The sequence below is a fragment of the Theobroma cacao genome, chromosome 5, assembly GCF_053813885.1.
Source record: "Theobroma cacao isolate CCN51 chromosome 5, ASM5381388v1, whole genome shotgun sequence".
Taxonomy (NCBI): domain Eukaryota; kingdom Viridiplantae; phylum Streptophyta; class Magnoliopsida; order Malvales; family Malvaceae; genus Theobroma; species Theobroma cacao.
The window spans coordinates 9,344,166-9,360,758 of NC_142643.1; the positions used below are offsets into that span (position 1 = coordinate 9,344,166).

General features: G+C 30.7%; 1 protein-coding gene across 1 annotated transcript; it reads right to left on the reverse strand.

The window, feature by feature from the left end:
- Positions 1 to 4,831: 4,831 nt before the first annotated feature.
- On the reverse strand, positions 4,832 to 7,522 carry LOC18598406 (aluminum activated malate transporter family protein). Its single transcript, XM_007027918.3, has 6 exons — positions 7,133 to 7,522; positions 6,885 to 7,025; positions 6,468 to 6,740; positions 6,094 to 6,209; positions 5,779 to 5,922; positions 4,832 to 5,499 (listed from the first exon to the last, which is right to left on the reverse strand). The coding sequence occupies exons 1-6, from the start codon at positions 7,416 to 7,418 to the stop codon at positions 4,993 to 4,995; spliced, it is 1,467 nt and encodes a 488-aa protein (XP_007027980.3). The 5' UTR covers positions 7,419 to 7,522; the 3' UTR covers positions 4,832 to 4,992.
- Positions 7,523 to 16,593: the final 9,071 nt, after the last annotated feature.

Sequence of the window (16,593 nt, forward strand, 5' to 3'; positions counted from 1 at the left end):
TGTTTCCAAATTTTCACCATACACTTGTCCCACATATCTATAGCTTAGATAAAATTCTCAGACTTATCCAAAGTCTCGGTGGAGTAATTTTTGAAATTTACACTTTTACCCTCGTAAAAGTGAAAAATTACATTTTTACCCAAAAAATTGAAAAATTGCCCATAAACATATTTTTCATCCCTTATACTCATACCATTCTCCAATTTGTCAAATTTGATCTAAATTCTCTCAAAATCTCAAATTTTGTCCACGGGTGGTAAAATTACGATTTTGCCCCTACACTCCAGAAATCACCAGAATTAAACTTTTTCACTTCCTATCATTAAATTATACTCCAAATAGTTAATCTTGGTCAAAAATTTCACTCCATTATCAAATTATTATCTTAGGTGGCAAAATGACGATTTTACCCCTGAACATTAAAATTTTCAATTTTACCCCTAATGAACCCTCGAACTCCGAAAGATCATTTTTAGTCATTCCTTGACTATAAAATATTAAATTTCATCTTACGATTCCTATTTGAACTAGTTCAAGGTTAAATCTTAAATCAACTCAAGTGTACCGTTAGGTATGATACAGGGTTTCGTCTATTCTTAGGTGCTTTCCTAGCATAATAACATGCTACTCAATGCATGTATGTCATGACATGTGTTTATAGGGTCGGGTTTTACATCTAAACTCCTGCTATTGTGAGTAATCAGACTTTTATCTTAACTATCTAAAGTAGTTTATACTCGTTTTTATGTTTTAAAGAAAAATGAATTTAAATTGCAAACTATTATGTTTTATAATTGAAGTGTTGATTAAACGAAATGAGATTTATAACTTGTTTTGAAATTGAATACTGGTTTTGGAAATTGAGTAAGTGGAGACTGTATACTTGTGTTATATATATGCTTTGACACATGGTTTGAATTGATGGCTTATGACAATGTGATGGCAAGCATGGCTGGATTTGTGTTGTGTGGAATATATGAAATGTTTTTGCTTTGCCTTGACAGGCTAGTAATATTATATTAGCCATGTCATGCTGTCAAAAATTTTATTGAATTGGTGGGTTATTTGATTAGTTTACTGCAGTGGGCGGGTTTCTGTGGACCAGACTATGGGAGGGGCACGGTAAATCCCGTTATATTTTACCTTGGTACGAGAGGTGCAGAGGGTATCTCCTAAGGTAACGTTAGAGTTCACTTCATGCCGAACCACCACGTGAAGGTGAAACTCAGCCAATGCCAAAGAAAGGTTGTGCTTTTAAATGTAAAAAAATGAGTTTTATACTCATATGTTATTTTAACAGCCTTGGCGGACTCGGTTGGATGCCTCGACGCAAGGTGTCACCGAGTGTAAGTTTTTGGCACAAGCCAAGTTTTTACGAGAATCATAAGCCTTGTTGATTTTGATGAAATAAAATTGATTTATACGAAATGAAATGAGATTTGATGTTATGAATCATATTATGATGAGATATTTTAAATTGTCTTCATTTACTCGGCTTTAGATGTTTTAGATGAAATTTGCTTACTCACTTGGTTTACAAAAACTCACCCCTCATTTTCACCCATTTCAGGCTCAGGATAGTTTGTAAATAACTGATTTCGTCGAGGATCTACTTTTGAATTTACATCCTTAGAAATCGAAGGTCTACTTTCTTGTACATATTTATTTATTTTGGGGGCCCACATGTCATTGTAGAATATTTTGTATACTTGGCTGTGTGTGCCATTGTATGTATGAATTTATTTTGCTTTTACGCTAAAAAAATTATTTACGTAGAGTTCTATAAATATTGTTTTATAAAAAAATAAAATATTTTATTTAATATTTTTATTTAATTTGCATAGCTATAATTTCACTTTAAATTGATGAATTAGACAATGAAACTTATTTTTAGACATGAAATGGATGCTTATTACTCATATATCATATTTTTACTAGGATTCGAAAATTTTTGGGTAAAAATGACCAAAATACCCTTATGTGGTAAAAATTACTTTTTGATCGTTTTGATTTGAAAATAGTCTATATTCTTTTAAAACATGATATTTAGTAACTATTGCTCACAGGGGAGATGTAAAACTGATGTGAGAGCCTTGCGAGGTTTCGGTTGACATTCCGGGTAATGAATGTCTATCGAGACATCGCGGCGGATGTCACGGTTCGTGACAAAGATGAACTTGAAAATGAAGACAAAGAAACTTTTAGTGATGATAGTGATAATAATGAAGAACATGAGTTTGCTTATTCTAAAAGTGATTGATGATGGTAGATATATATGATATTGATTTTATATTTTTTGTTACACAGTTGTTTAACTTTAATTTTATAATATTGAAAGATCTTGACATGTTAAAAAATTATTGTAGTTTATATTTATAAATGTTGAAATGAATACTTTATAATGGCATCTTTTATTGTGCAAATGATTAGGATAGGGGGCCTGGTGTAGGATTACAAACTCTTATAGATCCATCTGATAGATTGCGTATAACTCCTATTAAGGAGAGGTATGTTATCTTGTATTATAATAAAATTATTATATTTGTTATATATTTTAATATGTAAAAATTTTCTTTTATCTTCTACAAGTACTTTTTTCAAGGGAGGGGTCACAGCTACAATAATAAGGATCATAAAAAATCACTTCCATGGTCCATGGTCAACATGGAGGAAAGTCCCTAATGATATAAAGGAGTTAATATTTCAAAAATTTCAGGTATTATGTTAGTTATTCAATTAAATTATAACTTTTTTGTTTTCAATTAATTTGTATCAATTCTTTTAGTTACTATATTATTTTGATGTAGGAAAAATGTGTTTGGTCTGCAAATCAAGATGTTTTGGTTTGACTAATATAGGATAAAATTTATTCTTATCGATTAAGAGAAATGCTTTCAAAACAAAGGAATAAAGTAATGACAGAAGCCAAAACAAACAACATTAGGGATTGCAAAGGCATGTCAAGGGAATGGATCACAAATGAAATCTAGGATGCCCTTATCGATATGGTATAGGGTATAGCAGAATGGAAAAACAAATCAAGAAAAGCAAGGCAAAATCATTTAATTCCAAAAGAAGGAAGCATTCCAAAGCACACTGGTAGTTCAGTTCCATTTGTTGTTCATGCAAAAAGGATGGTAAGAAGTAATCTTACTTCACATTTATATGTATGGTTTTCTTTCAAACTAAATTTAAATTGTATGTTTAATAGTTTGACTTTGGTTTTTCCTTACATGTTATTTATATATATCGATTATGATTAAGTATATATAGTTGTAAATAAATGCAGGCAATTGAGATGAAACGAGATGTTAGCTTTTTGGAAGTGTTCAACTGCACTCATAAGCGTTTAGGGGGTCATGGTGATTTTATAGATAATAAGTCTAAGTCTACGAGTGTATGTACAAAATTGATTAATTTTTACTTCAAAGTTGATGATATAATTGAATACTAATCTTATTTAATTTTTTATATAAGAAATGTATAATTCTGTATTATCACAAAAGTATTGTGAGGATTCATCTTCTCAGCTAGAATTCGATCCGCATGCTTGAACTGAAGCAATTAGAGGGATGGAGACTACATACACTCACGTGTATGGGTTTGGTACTCAGGTGCCTGTTACAACTTTATTTAGTGGAACACACAGCAATGTAGCAACGTCTGAGTCTGCGTGTGGCCCTATCAACTCAAACGCTACCAGTTTCGCAATTGCATTAGAAGAAAAAGTGAAAAATCTTTCAGAAAACTTGGGTAAGATACGTGAGGAAATACTTTGGGGAATACGTGAAGAAATTAAGAATGCAATGGCAGAAAGCATGAGTGAATTTATGGCACATATGGAAACCATGATCATGACTAATGCGTTTTCAAAACAAGGAAATGCGGGACCTTCAAGCTCAAATCTTGACAAGTAAGAACACAACATTTCATGATATGATGTCTCTTTTTCACTGCTACACTCGAATACTTTTAGTTTAGGTGTTTAATAACACATTTAGCTTTATATTCATATGCGTTTAACATTTTTAGATATTGTGTGTTTATGATAATTTTTAATTGTATGAACTTGATTTTGAATCTCGGTTTTTAATGTGTGGTTTTTTTATATATTTTGAAAGTCAATTATGGATGTCAATTGATAATTTATTATCGAAATTTTAAATGGTAATTTTTGTTGGAAAAGCATTACTAATAGGATATGCAATTGAAAATTAGTAAAAGCATTTCTGTTAGAAATACATCAACAACGGAAAATTCCGTTGAAAATTTCCAACGGAATTCAGTTAGAAATGCGTTTTCAACAAAAACGTCCATTGAAAATTTCCAACAGAATTCTCCATTGAGAATGCTTTTCCAACGGAATTTTTCGTCGGAAATTCATTTCCTACGGAATTATTTCCAATGGAATTTTCCGTTCGAAATTATTTTCCAACGCAAATTTCGTTGGTAATTTCCAACGGAATCACTATGAGATAGCCAACAGATTATGCATTTTTTCCTAATGAAATTTTTCAACGGAATTTTTCGTTGGAAATTCATCGAAAAAATGTATTTTCAATGGAATTTTAACTTTTTCCAACGAAAAATTCCGTTGGAAAAAGCTTTTTTTTGGTAGTGAAAATAACAATAAAAAAAAGTATACAATGACAAAATCATGTGTTTAAGTCCAACATTCCCTTTGGTTCTTATGCATATAAAATACAAGGTAAATTAGTAGACAAACTCATATTTGCTTTAACTTCTAGTAAGTTGGACTGTTTGATGTTTGACTTTGCATAACATTACAAAAGTTTAAGAAACAAAAAGCAGCCACATAGCTCAATAGAGACAACAAGAGAAAGGGCTACATATTAAAAGGAGATTGACTACAAAACAGGGAAGGATTTGTTAATAATTGCTTCCCTCTTCAAGTGCCCCATATTAAATATGAGACATAGATAATTAGCAACGAGAGAGAGAGAGAGCTAGTCACATGTTAGCTACAAATATTTACACTTCCATAAATCTTTGGCCAGGCTTTGGTACCTGATGGCCAGGTTTCTCATTCTCTGGCAAATCAGTGGATATTTCATGTATTGCGATAACAACATTATCGTTGCTATCAGCATCCAAAACGGGTTGGATGATTCCCCTGTGAAGCAGCTGCTGTGGTTTCTCTGGTGAAACAGTCGGTTCCACTTTCTTGAAACGAGCTAGTTGGGAAAGTTCATTGGCTGCTTCTGAAATTTTCTCTACGGATTTGACAATCTCGACCAGAATTGAAGCGACTGTGGCAGCTGGTACTATTGCTAGGAAGTCTTCATCTTCTAAGGAGGCTGCTTTGAGAGCAAATTTGAGGTCTTTCATGGCAGCTTTGGAGTTCTCCACATGGGGATTGGTGGAGGATGGATCTGTCATTGTTTTCATTGCTGTGGCTAATGCTTTTAGTGCCTTACCACATTCTGCACTCATTCTTTTACATGATCCTTCAATTTTACTTTTGAATTCTTGTGATGCCTGCAACAACAACCACGGTCAAGTGAGTAATAATCATTTAATCTATTACGTATTAACTTATGCATATGAAATACATAACAGATTTTCGTGTAATACTTAAACTTTTCGACCAAATGATTGATTACTTCCTATTAATGGGGTCTTTTCGTTGGTATATTAACGAAGCTAAGGCATTTTCCTTTTAGATTGAATCCTAACTTCAGTTATAATTAAGTTATATGCTTGTCCAGATTTGCATCTGAACAGTGGCTGCTTAAAGATTGTACAGCGAGGTAGTACTTGGATATCAGAGTCAATGCAGCCGTTGATAGCTTCAATCTGATAGGCACATTGTCGAGCAAGAGCTCCAATCTTCAAGTAGTGTTTCCATGGGTGACGGAGTCGGAAGCGGCCATGTCCAGGTTCCCATCTAGCAAAATTTGCCTGTTAATTTATTTGCAAACATGGCATTAGATCAACAACCATGATAACATAACTTTTTATTATGTATATTTAATATATAAATATATATATATATGTATATATATATACCAAGTACAAATGTTAGTGGCATGCATGCAAAGGCAAAGTTTAGTGGAGAGAAGCTAAACTCACCAAAGATTCTTCGCTGTTCTTTGAGTTGAGAATACTTTTATATCCCTGATGAAATGACTTGCCATCCTTTGAAACCACACCACTCCCATCATATTGAAAATATGCACCTCCAAATCCTACAATATATAAAAAATATGAATATGACATGAATTCTTTCTTAATACAAAAAATTTCATGAATTTAATAATTCTTGAATGTTTTAATTATTTTTTATTTAAATTTCACATTAGCTGAAGAATTTAAATTAAACCTAGTGAATAACTTTATATGAGTTTCAAAATTTAAATTAAGTCAAATAATTAATTTTTGAAGTGTCTCATATGTCAACTTGGGTAAAGTAAACTAGGTTGATTCTGCTACAAGCACTAGTGTACCTTCTAGGTAACTAGCTAGCTTTTCCAGGTTGGAAGCGACTGCCCTGTGAAGATCTTCACCAGCCCATACTGGACAAACAAAAATGGATATAAGCATGCAGGTTGCTCCTCCCATTATAATTGTTGATAGTCTTTGATGGGCTAGCACCACCAGTTCATCAACTCGGTACCCCGAAACAGCTACCAAACTGAAGGTCAGTATAAATATCAGGACTCCATAATCATATCTTGCCTTGATCCTTGGAAAGAATCTTGAGAATGTAGCTGCTGTAGCTGCAAAAATAAACAAAGCAACAGTCAACTCACATGATTATGAGTTGAGTACCTGTTCTATTTGGATGCAGAGGATAAGGAAGAGGAAGATATATAAGAGATTTTGTAAAGGTAAACATGTAAGAATTATTTGTTTAGGTATACCTAGCAGGAAAACAAGGATTCCTAGGACAATGGGTTCTCCTTGCTTTCCAAAGAGACCTGCAAAATAGTCTGCTCCAATTCCAAGAGCACCAGCGGAAAATGTTGCAAATCCTCTATTTAAACTCTTGCTTAGAGTTCCACCTGAATAGGTAAAGATATGAGTTCACTATTTTAATACTTTACTATAAAATTTGCGAACTTTTGCGACTTCTGAATAACTTAATAGCCGACCCTCAAATTTAACTTACCTACTGTGAATTCAAATACAACCACAACTGTTAGCACTGCCCACATTCCTGACACCCCAAAACCATCATAGAGAGGTCTAGCGTAGTATAATAACGACACCAATGTGAGAGCAAGGCCCACTTTCAGGGAGTGAATGAGCCTTCTTGGGTCATCTTGCCCAAGCTTCATGATGCTCTTAGCAATTGATATAACCTTGGCCTTCAACATATCAGGCAAGGCCTTAGCGCTGCCGCAAGCAATCCCACAAAACCTGGCTTTCTCTTGAGCTGTTGACTCAATATCCATGGGTAGAGGCAGGGGAGGAAAGGCCACCAAGTGAAAGAGCCTAAGGCAAAAACCTTTCGAGATGGTTTTTCTTTTCTTCAAGGTAACCAAAAAGAGAGAAATGGGTCTAGGGAAGGGAATGAGTGTGAAGGCTGTCCCTGGCTGGCCCCATATTTATAGGTAGAAAAGTTTGGTGTCGAGAACATTTTATTGGGAGATGAGAACAAAGATTTTCTTTGGGGAGTATATACTTTATAGTGCTGACTAGACCTAACATATTGTTTATTACTGCAAACAGCTGCCCACTCTTCATTACAAGCACAGAGTTTAGCCCACTCTCAGAGCACAAGGGAACAAAGGAGTTTTAGTGGGTTAGCCCACTAAGAATCAGAAGTCAGAACCAAAGGTTTTGAATCCTTTACTTTTAAGAAGTATCTGCTGTACTTTCCACAAGAATTAACTTTGTCAATTTGGCAGCGGCATCAAAACTGCTATCCCTTTTGGACCTCTCTCTAGATATCTCTTTCACTTACATTTCTGGAAAGCCAATTCCCTCAACCCAGCTGGGTAACAAGACTTCATCAGCTGACTCAATATACCGCATTTATATCTCCGTTAAGATTTGATTTAGAATTATCCAATCCCAAATTTATTAGGATTCTTTTAAAAAATGCTCCTCATACATAAGATGTTTTTGAAAATAGATTTCTCTATAATTTTAATTATTTTTAGTCAAAAAAAATTAATATTAGATAAAATTACCTTTAATGAAACCAACCCATATGTTTATATTCGCGTCTCAACCAACTCATATCTTTGGAGTTTTCCTCGTCATACCATTCATCTCTGGAGTATTCCTTACCAGAAAAAAAAACATTTAAGCATTTTGGAGTAGTTTTTTATATATGAAGAACAACCTTTGAGTGTTTTAAGCATTTTTAAGTATTTTAGAGTAATTTTTGATACATGAAGAAAACTTTTAAGCATTTTGAGCATTATTTGTCAAGTAAGTATATTCGTTAATTATGTTGTTAAATGGAATATGGTGTATCATTTGAAGTTATTGTTTTTGTTAAATAAAATTCAGTAGTTTTGGTGGTTTTTAAGCATTGTATAATCGGTTTTTGGGTATTGTGTGACTAGTTTTTAGGCATTACGTTACTAATTTTTAGACATTGCGTGATTAATTTTTGAACATTACGTGATTAATTTTTGGACATTGCGTGATTAGTTTTTAGATATTACGAAACTGGTTGATATGGCGTTACATGACTAGTTGATAGATATTGCATGATTGGTTAGTAAGGCATTGCGTGACTAGTTAGTAAGGCATTGTGTGACTTAGGCGTTGTTTCAAAATCAATCATACAATGTCTAAAAACCAATCACGCAATGCCTAAAACCAGTCACACAATACCTAAAAACCAATCACGCAATGATTAAGTCACATAATGCCTAAAAATCAATCTGGCAATACTTAAATACTAGTGACACAATGCCTAAAAACCAGTAATGTAATATCTAATAACTAATTGATTTGCCTGCTCACAGCTAAGTTTAAATTGTCAAAGTCATACAGTATTCTAATATACAGATATGTTTAATCAATTTCAACTCCTCATTTTTTGGTTCTATGAATAAACCAATAAATTCAACAACCTAAAACACATATTTTTTTGTTTTTGCTAAGCCAAGAAATTGTACATTTCATAAAAGAGAGGTTACAGAATTTCATAACCCTCTAAAATAAGACAAAATATATCCTTATCAGGAGGGTCTTGCTCACTCCTCTTATGTAAAAACAAAATATACTCTCTTTACAGAATATTCCCTAAACAATTCTAACTCAAAATCCCATAAAAATAAACAAAATCCCCAACAAATATGCTTAACAATCATCTCAATACCAGACACAACGAAAACCACTATAAAAATCCATCAAACATGCTTTAGTTGTTCATTTTCCCTAAGCCTATCATCTTAACCAATCTGATCCAACTCATCAACACAAGCATCTCCATTGGAGCACACATTTTGAAGCAAGTCATCACCAGAAAGAATCCAGTTACCACATTCATTATGCTGATTGCAATCACCATAAAAGAGCAAAATCGTTGTTCATCACCTTTGAGAACTCCAAGATCCACCATCCGAAAAAATAAAACAAAATAAGAAAGAGCTTAATGTTATCTTTGCTCTTCGAGATGGTGAGAAAAAAGCTAGATGGCGAGATAGATAGTATTTGGCAAGAGAGAGAAATCAAGATTTAATTTTGAAATTTTTGTCATGACAGAATAGAGAAAATTGAAATCATTTTAATTTGTCTGAAATTTTTTAAAAAGTATTGTTGTCAAGTCATGCTAAAAATTGATTAAAAATTGTTAAAATTATAATGAATGATATTTTTGAATTGGATTTATTAAAAAGGTTATCTCTCATAATTTTTTCAATTTATTATTCATGTTTGATTTTTTGTTGCTCTTTTAGCTAAGAAAGTGGAAGGATGATGAGGCTACAGCTTTAATTAAAATATTATCGAATTCTAGTCAAAGAATCTGTTGTGTTAATGGCATTGGACAACAACCAGTCCTGACCCCCTTTTTTGGTCCCCAAAGCTCAAATAGTTGGGAAAAAGAAGGAAAACTCAAACCAGGTGGCACTCATAGGAAGAGTTACTTGATGCAACTTATTGATTTTAGAGGAAGTAGTTGATCACTTGAACTCACCAAGCCAAGTCTATACTGAGATTTCATGATAAAACTCTTGTCCGTACTAGGCACAGGGTTCACACACAACAACATGTGGATTAATTGGTTTGGTATGGAATGACTTGGGATTCAATTAAGAAATTACATTTAAAAAGAGAAAAAATCCAACAAAACGTAGTGTATGCCTGTAGTCCGTTACAGAACAGAACGTTAAGAACACCACTATTCCCTGCATCAAATTAAGTTTGAGTCATTAAGATTGAAAATGACAGAACATTGGATCATGGTGACAACAGGATGAGTTTGCAAAAAAGGAGATAAAAGCGACAAAGAAAGGAAAAGATAGCGAATGAGCAACAGACAGTATGTTATTAAATTGCTGCTTAGAACTCTCCATACCATCTTTTCCTGCTTTAGATATTAATCAACAAAAACATATGTAAACCTATATTCAAAACACTGACTGATCTAAGAGACTGATCGTGTCATGGTTTAAACATTCCATATTATTATTATTATTATTACTATTATTATAATTATTATTATTATTTTGTTTCAGAACCTAACTAGTTATGCTTTTGGTTCATTTGCTTTTATCATCTACCAAAGATGATCCGTCAGCAATCACTAGTGAGTAGGATCTGACGCAATCACTATGATTTCTTTTTTTCTAAGTGTACAATATTCCCCTTCACTTAGAGGAAAAATGGTTGTTCCAAATTCAAGATTTTGAACACTTATGTGCATGCAAACAAAAGGAGTTTAAATAGCAATTATCCTTATCTTTAATTTTATTTGTAAGATGGAGAATTTCATGTATGGGATTTGAACGTACTTCAAAGCCCTTCTCATCTTTAATTTTACACTCAGAACTCTCACAAACTTTGCATACTATCAATGAAAAGGTATAAATATATGTGGATGTAATCAATCATGACATGGATTTAGGACATTCAAAGAGGGAAACAGCAAAGCAATGAGTGCTTGAGTTCTATATTTGTGCCTCCCACATACTCTCATTCTCAGCACATTATCCACTTTCCCTATTCTTTTCTGTACTGCCTACCGTACTTAGTTTGAGAAATCATTGAATGGCCTGAAATCCATGTAGAAAAGATATGTAAGATAAAAAACGAACGAACAAGGCTGTGCATGCTTCTGTCATTATGAAAACTTCCATCTTGATTTGATTTATGGAGTGATGAGAACTCTTCATACTGCAAGACAGTAAGAATTTGTGCAATTTGCCTTGTGATTATATTCTCTTCTTTGTACCTATCAGAGAGCATTTGTTTACTTCATTCCTTTAATATATATGAAAACATAGACATCCCATTAAGGGCATCCTTTCCCTTGTCTCTATTCAGGTTTTAGAAGTTGAGGAATTGAACATCAATCGTGCAATGATCTATTGCACAAGAGTTTTATCTATTCCGTTTTCATTGTGAATTGCAATAACATGATATTAAATAAAATAAACCGAACTTTTTGGTGAATTAAGATAAGTTAGATCCTCAATTACCAGTCAAAAAAAATTTGCTTGATAAGTGACACCATCAATGAAATCACACTAGAAAGAAAGAACAGGTATGTATATATTTAGGTTGCAGTGCAAGTACTGTACATTCAGTTCAGGTCAAGAGTATGATTTTAACCAAGAAAATTCAGCTTAATTTAGGTGTGTAGCATGATTGATTGTTTGGACTGATAACAAAAAATGAAGAGATGATGAGATTATGACACATGTAATTAATGTCCAACTAATATGATTCACTAACCGTAGACTTATTACTTGGCCTAAAAGATATAAAATAGATGTTTAACTCAATCATTAATCAACTCTAAAGTGAAATATATCAAGATAATGAACATGCTAAATGGGATGTAATTGGATATTGTTATTAATTAAGATGACATCAATGAACAAAGGGGAATATTCTTGTCTTTAAATCTCCAAAAGATCATGTTGAAAGCAATCTAGAAATTTTCCAATCAAACCACTAGAAATATGTATATAAACTATCTTCGAGGGCTCATTACATCTGAAAATCAGCAAGTTTTTGGAAGAAAATGTAAAGTAATCTAACAAGCCAAAAAACAGTACAATTGAAACCTTACCTGTTTATTTCATAACAAAGCAACCATATAAAAAAAGATAATATATTTTTCCAACAAGCAAATATAAGCAGGTTCATTATACCAAACACCTATGGACAAATCATGGGCCAACTCTTCACATCATTTTTTTTCTTCTTTTTTGGGTAGCCGACCACTTCTTTATTCATGAGAGACACAGGCCTGCTTGTTTGTTGAAGATGTAATCAAAACACATTTAACATTTAATTGTTTCTTGTCCTTAAATACAAGAAAAAGAAAATCAGATGGGAGGATGGTTTTCTTTTTATTTTAAGTTTGTCATCTAGTTTGATTATTTACTGAGATATGATCTAACTTGTAGTAATTATTTTCTTTGCCCATATTATCCAGTTTCGTACCAAAATCTTGAGACAATGGCAGATGAAGAGAAGCCACAAAATATTTAAGCACTGTTAGTGGGTTTAAATTTTTATTGGGTGGGATGGACATTTCTGGTTCAAACCCATCTCTTATTTAATCTTGTTTTACTTACTAATCTGCTGGATTAAGACAAGCTTTACAGCAAAGAACCTTAATTTGGCTTTGTCTTTGTTTGTCTGCTTTTGGCATCCAAGGACATGGTTTGGCACTTGCATTTTGAAGTTGAAAGGGGCTTGAAGTATCAGCTTATTCCCTTTCAAAAACTATCTTTGTCAAATTTTTGTTAAGGAAACAGCTGTAGTCAGGGTCTTATAATTATATTCTGTTTAGAATGCATAAGTGATAGCAACATATGGAATTTGACTAACAAGATCAGATTTTTTTACATTTGTCCAATATTAAAGGCCATTGAGAAAACTTGTTTGACATAAATTTTCTTGATTGGGATGGGATGGGAAGGGGATAGGAAAAAAAAATAGTATTGCAAAGTGATGATCAAACTAACATGGGTGAATTCCACTAAAATTGTATCACCAAGCAAAAGTTTTTATAGGTCTAAAGAGGGTCATGGTAACCATATTCCTTTGCAATTGCAATTTGAACCTGAATTTTTGTCTGAGAAGTGAAGACTCTTTTATGAATGGTAATTGTGTCAAACTGGATAACACAGTGGAAAATTTTGTTAGACAAAAGTTTTGATTAGGATGAATCCCAGTCAAATGTTAGGTTCAGATAACACATGTTAACTTGTAAACCGATTTGTGAGTCAACATTCATTCAATTTGTTTTTTTTTTTTTTTTTTTTTTTTGATAAAAAATTTTGAAATGAAATATTAAGTTTTGATTTCACTATTCGAATGACATGGGTAAAACCAAAGATGGGAGATGATCATTCAACATTTTAACACCAAGCGCTCGTTTATACTTTAATACTTTGCACAGGCCCTTTAAAAGCCTTAGATTAGATTGGGTTTGGGCCTGCCTAGTTTCTAAGAGTTAAATCTGCTTATTGGTTATTGAGTTAGAGTTGATACCATCGGTATGAGGCTTAGTTTTGGACTCTTATAGATTTAGCGGTTAGAGACATCAACGAGTAAGGTACTCGTTAATTTCGAAATACTCTAATTCTAATTTTATTAAAAATTAAATACTTTAACTCTATTAACTATCTAAATAATTTTAAAAATTATTACCTTAATCTTTATCCTAATACATTTCCACTACCCTATAATTACCTTAACCCGTTTAAAAACTTGATTAGATAAAAAATTATTAAAATATTTTTCATGGGTACCCAATTGTCGTAATCCGAACCCGTATGTATATACAATAATATTTCTCTACATATTTCATATAATTAACTACTAATTAAATTAATAAAAACACAAATAATAAATTTTAAATTTAAATAATCAAAAACAAATATCGTAAATATAAACTTAAATAACTATACACAAATATCCAAATAACAATATAAACTTAAATAACTAAACACAACGATCCAAATAAACAACATAAGCTTAAATAACCAAATATTATTTTATTATTTAATAATTATTAACTTATATAATAGTAATTATATTCTTTATAAATGAACACAAATATAATATAAAGTGTATATGTTAAAAGACATTACAAGTTATATACTATAAAATATATATATATATATATATTATAATTAATAATTTTATAAGTTATGATTTTTATAATGTTAACACAAAAAAAAAGTAAATATGTTTATATTTAAAATATATATATATTAAAAGTATTTTAGTGTATATATAATAGTAATTATATTCCTTATAAATGAACCCAATATATATAAAGTATAGATATTAAAAGACATTACGAGTTAATTAATAATCATAATTTCATTAATTAATTTTATTAAGTATATGGATTTGTCCTTAATTACATGAAATTAAAAAAAATAGCTAAGTATCAAAACTATTCTAATCTCACAGCTTCTTTTTAGATAATTAAGTTTATATATTATAAGTTTATATAAACAAAGATATATATATTATTTAGTAATTATTAATTTATATAATAGTAATTATATTCTTTATAAATGAACATAATATATAATATAAAGTATATGTGTTAAAAGACATTACAAGTTATATACTATAGAGTGTGTATATATATATATATATTATAATTAATAATTTTATAAGTTACAATTTTTATAATGTTAACACAAAATAGAAAATAAATATATTTATATTTAAAGTATATATATTAAAAGTATTTTAGTGTATATATATAATAGTAATTATATTCCTTATAAATGAACTCAATATATATAAAGTATAGATATTAAAAGACATTACAAGTTAATCAATAATCATAATTTTATTAATTAATTTAATTAATTATATGAATTTGTCCTTAATTACATGAAATTAAAAAAATAACTAAGTTTCAAAACTATTCTAATCTCACAACTTCTTTTTACATAGTTAAGTTTATATAAACAAAAGTAAATATATTATTTAGTAATTATTAATTTATATAATAGTAATTATATTTTTTATAAATGAACATAATATATAATATAAAGTATATGTGTTAAAAGACATTGCAAGTTATTTACTATAAAGTGTGTGTGTGTGTGTGTGTGTGTGTGTGTGTGTGTGTGTGTGTGTTATAATTAATAATTTTACAAATTATAATTTTTGTAATTTTAACATAAAATAGAAAGTAAATATATTTATATTTAAAGTATATATATACTAAAAGTATTAGCATATATATAATATAGTAATTATATTTCTTATAAATGAACTCAATGTAAATAATGTACATATATTTAAAAACATTCCAAGTTAATTAATAATCATAGTTTCATGAATTAATTTAATTAACTATATGGGTTTATCTTTAATTACATGAAATTAAAAAAAAAATAGTTAGATTCCAAAACTATTCTAATATCAAAGACTCTCTTTAAGTATATATATTACAAGTTATAATTTTTGTAATGTTAACACAAAATAAAAAGTAAATATATTTATATTAAACATATATATAATAGTAATTATATTCCTTTGTAATATAATATGATATTCATATTATTTAAACATAATTAATAATTTAATAATTTTTTAATTTAAATATATTAATGTCATCACATTAATAATTTGACTAATCATATTTTTTAATATATTTGTCAATTTTTTAATATATTTTTTAATTTAGAGTCGGGTTCAGAGCGGGTACCTGTGAAACTCGAATGTAAAATATATATATATATATATATATACATATATGGGTATTAGAGCCAAGTTCGGGGTGGGTACCTGCGAAACCCAAATAGTAATATAATTGAGTTGGGGTAATGGGGACCTAAGGAGTGATTCCCGAACTTGATACGGATAGTAAAATCACTATTCGAATCCGTTCCAAACTCGATTATAAAGTACCCTTATCTAGTATAACCAAATGGAATATCCACAAGTATCTTATAATAAGGTACCCATTGGCATCACTGTCAACGGTGGCCATGTTCATTCCTTGAGGTTTAGTTTCTACCTTTGCTTCACCCTATTTATTCAATTATTAAACCTAACAATCTTGGTTCACTAATCTCTAATTCTTTATTAATTTATTGAGCAACCAATAATCACTACATTCATTATCTTCACTCGCATCTATAAAAGTCATAATTTAAAAGTAAATTTTATGAATATGATCACATTACATATATTGATTATTTTGATATAATATCAATTCACAAAATGTCAAAGAAAAGATGTTTTTTCGACATATGACTTAGCACCATTGACCCACATTTGTAGCTTAAAAGTTAGGAGTAGGAGTTACATCATATGGGGATAGTCTTTCAAATATACAAATTGCAATGGAGATGCAAAGTTGTAGTCTGAAAACTTAGTTGGCATAATAAGTGAGGTAATGCTATGAGCGTTGGGAAAAAGTAATAGTATACAAAAACATGTAGGATACCACAA

Coding starts and splice junctions, on each gene's coding strand:
- LOC18598406 (XM_007027918.3), bottom strand. CDS start 7,418: ATGGATATTGAGTCAACAGCTCAAGAGAAAGCCAGGTTTTGTGGGATT. Junction 6,741..6,884: donor AATCCTTGTTTTCCTGCTAG/GTATACCTAAAC, acceptor TTATTTTTGCAG/CTACAGCAGCTACATTCTCA. Junction 6,210..6,467: donor GCTAGCTAGTTACCTAGAAG/GTACACTAGTGC, acceptor TATATATTGTAG/GATTTGGAGGTGCATATTTT.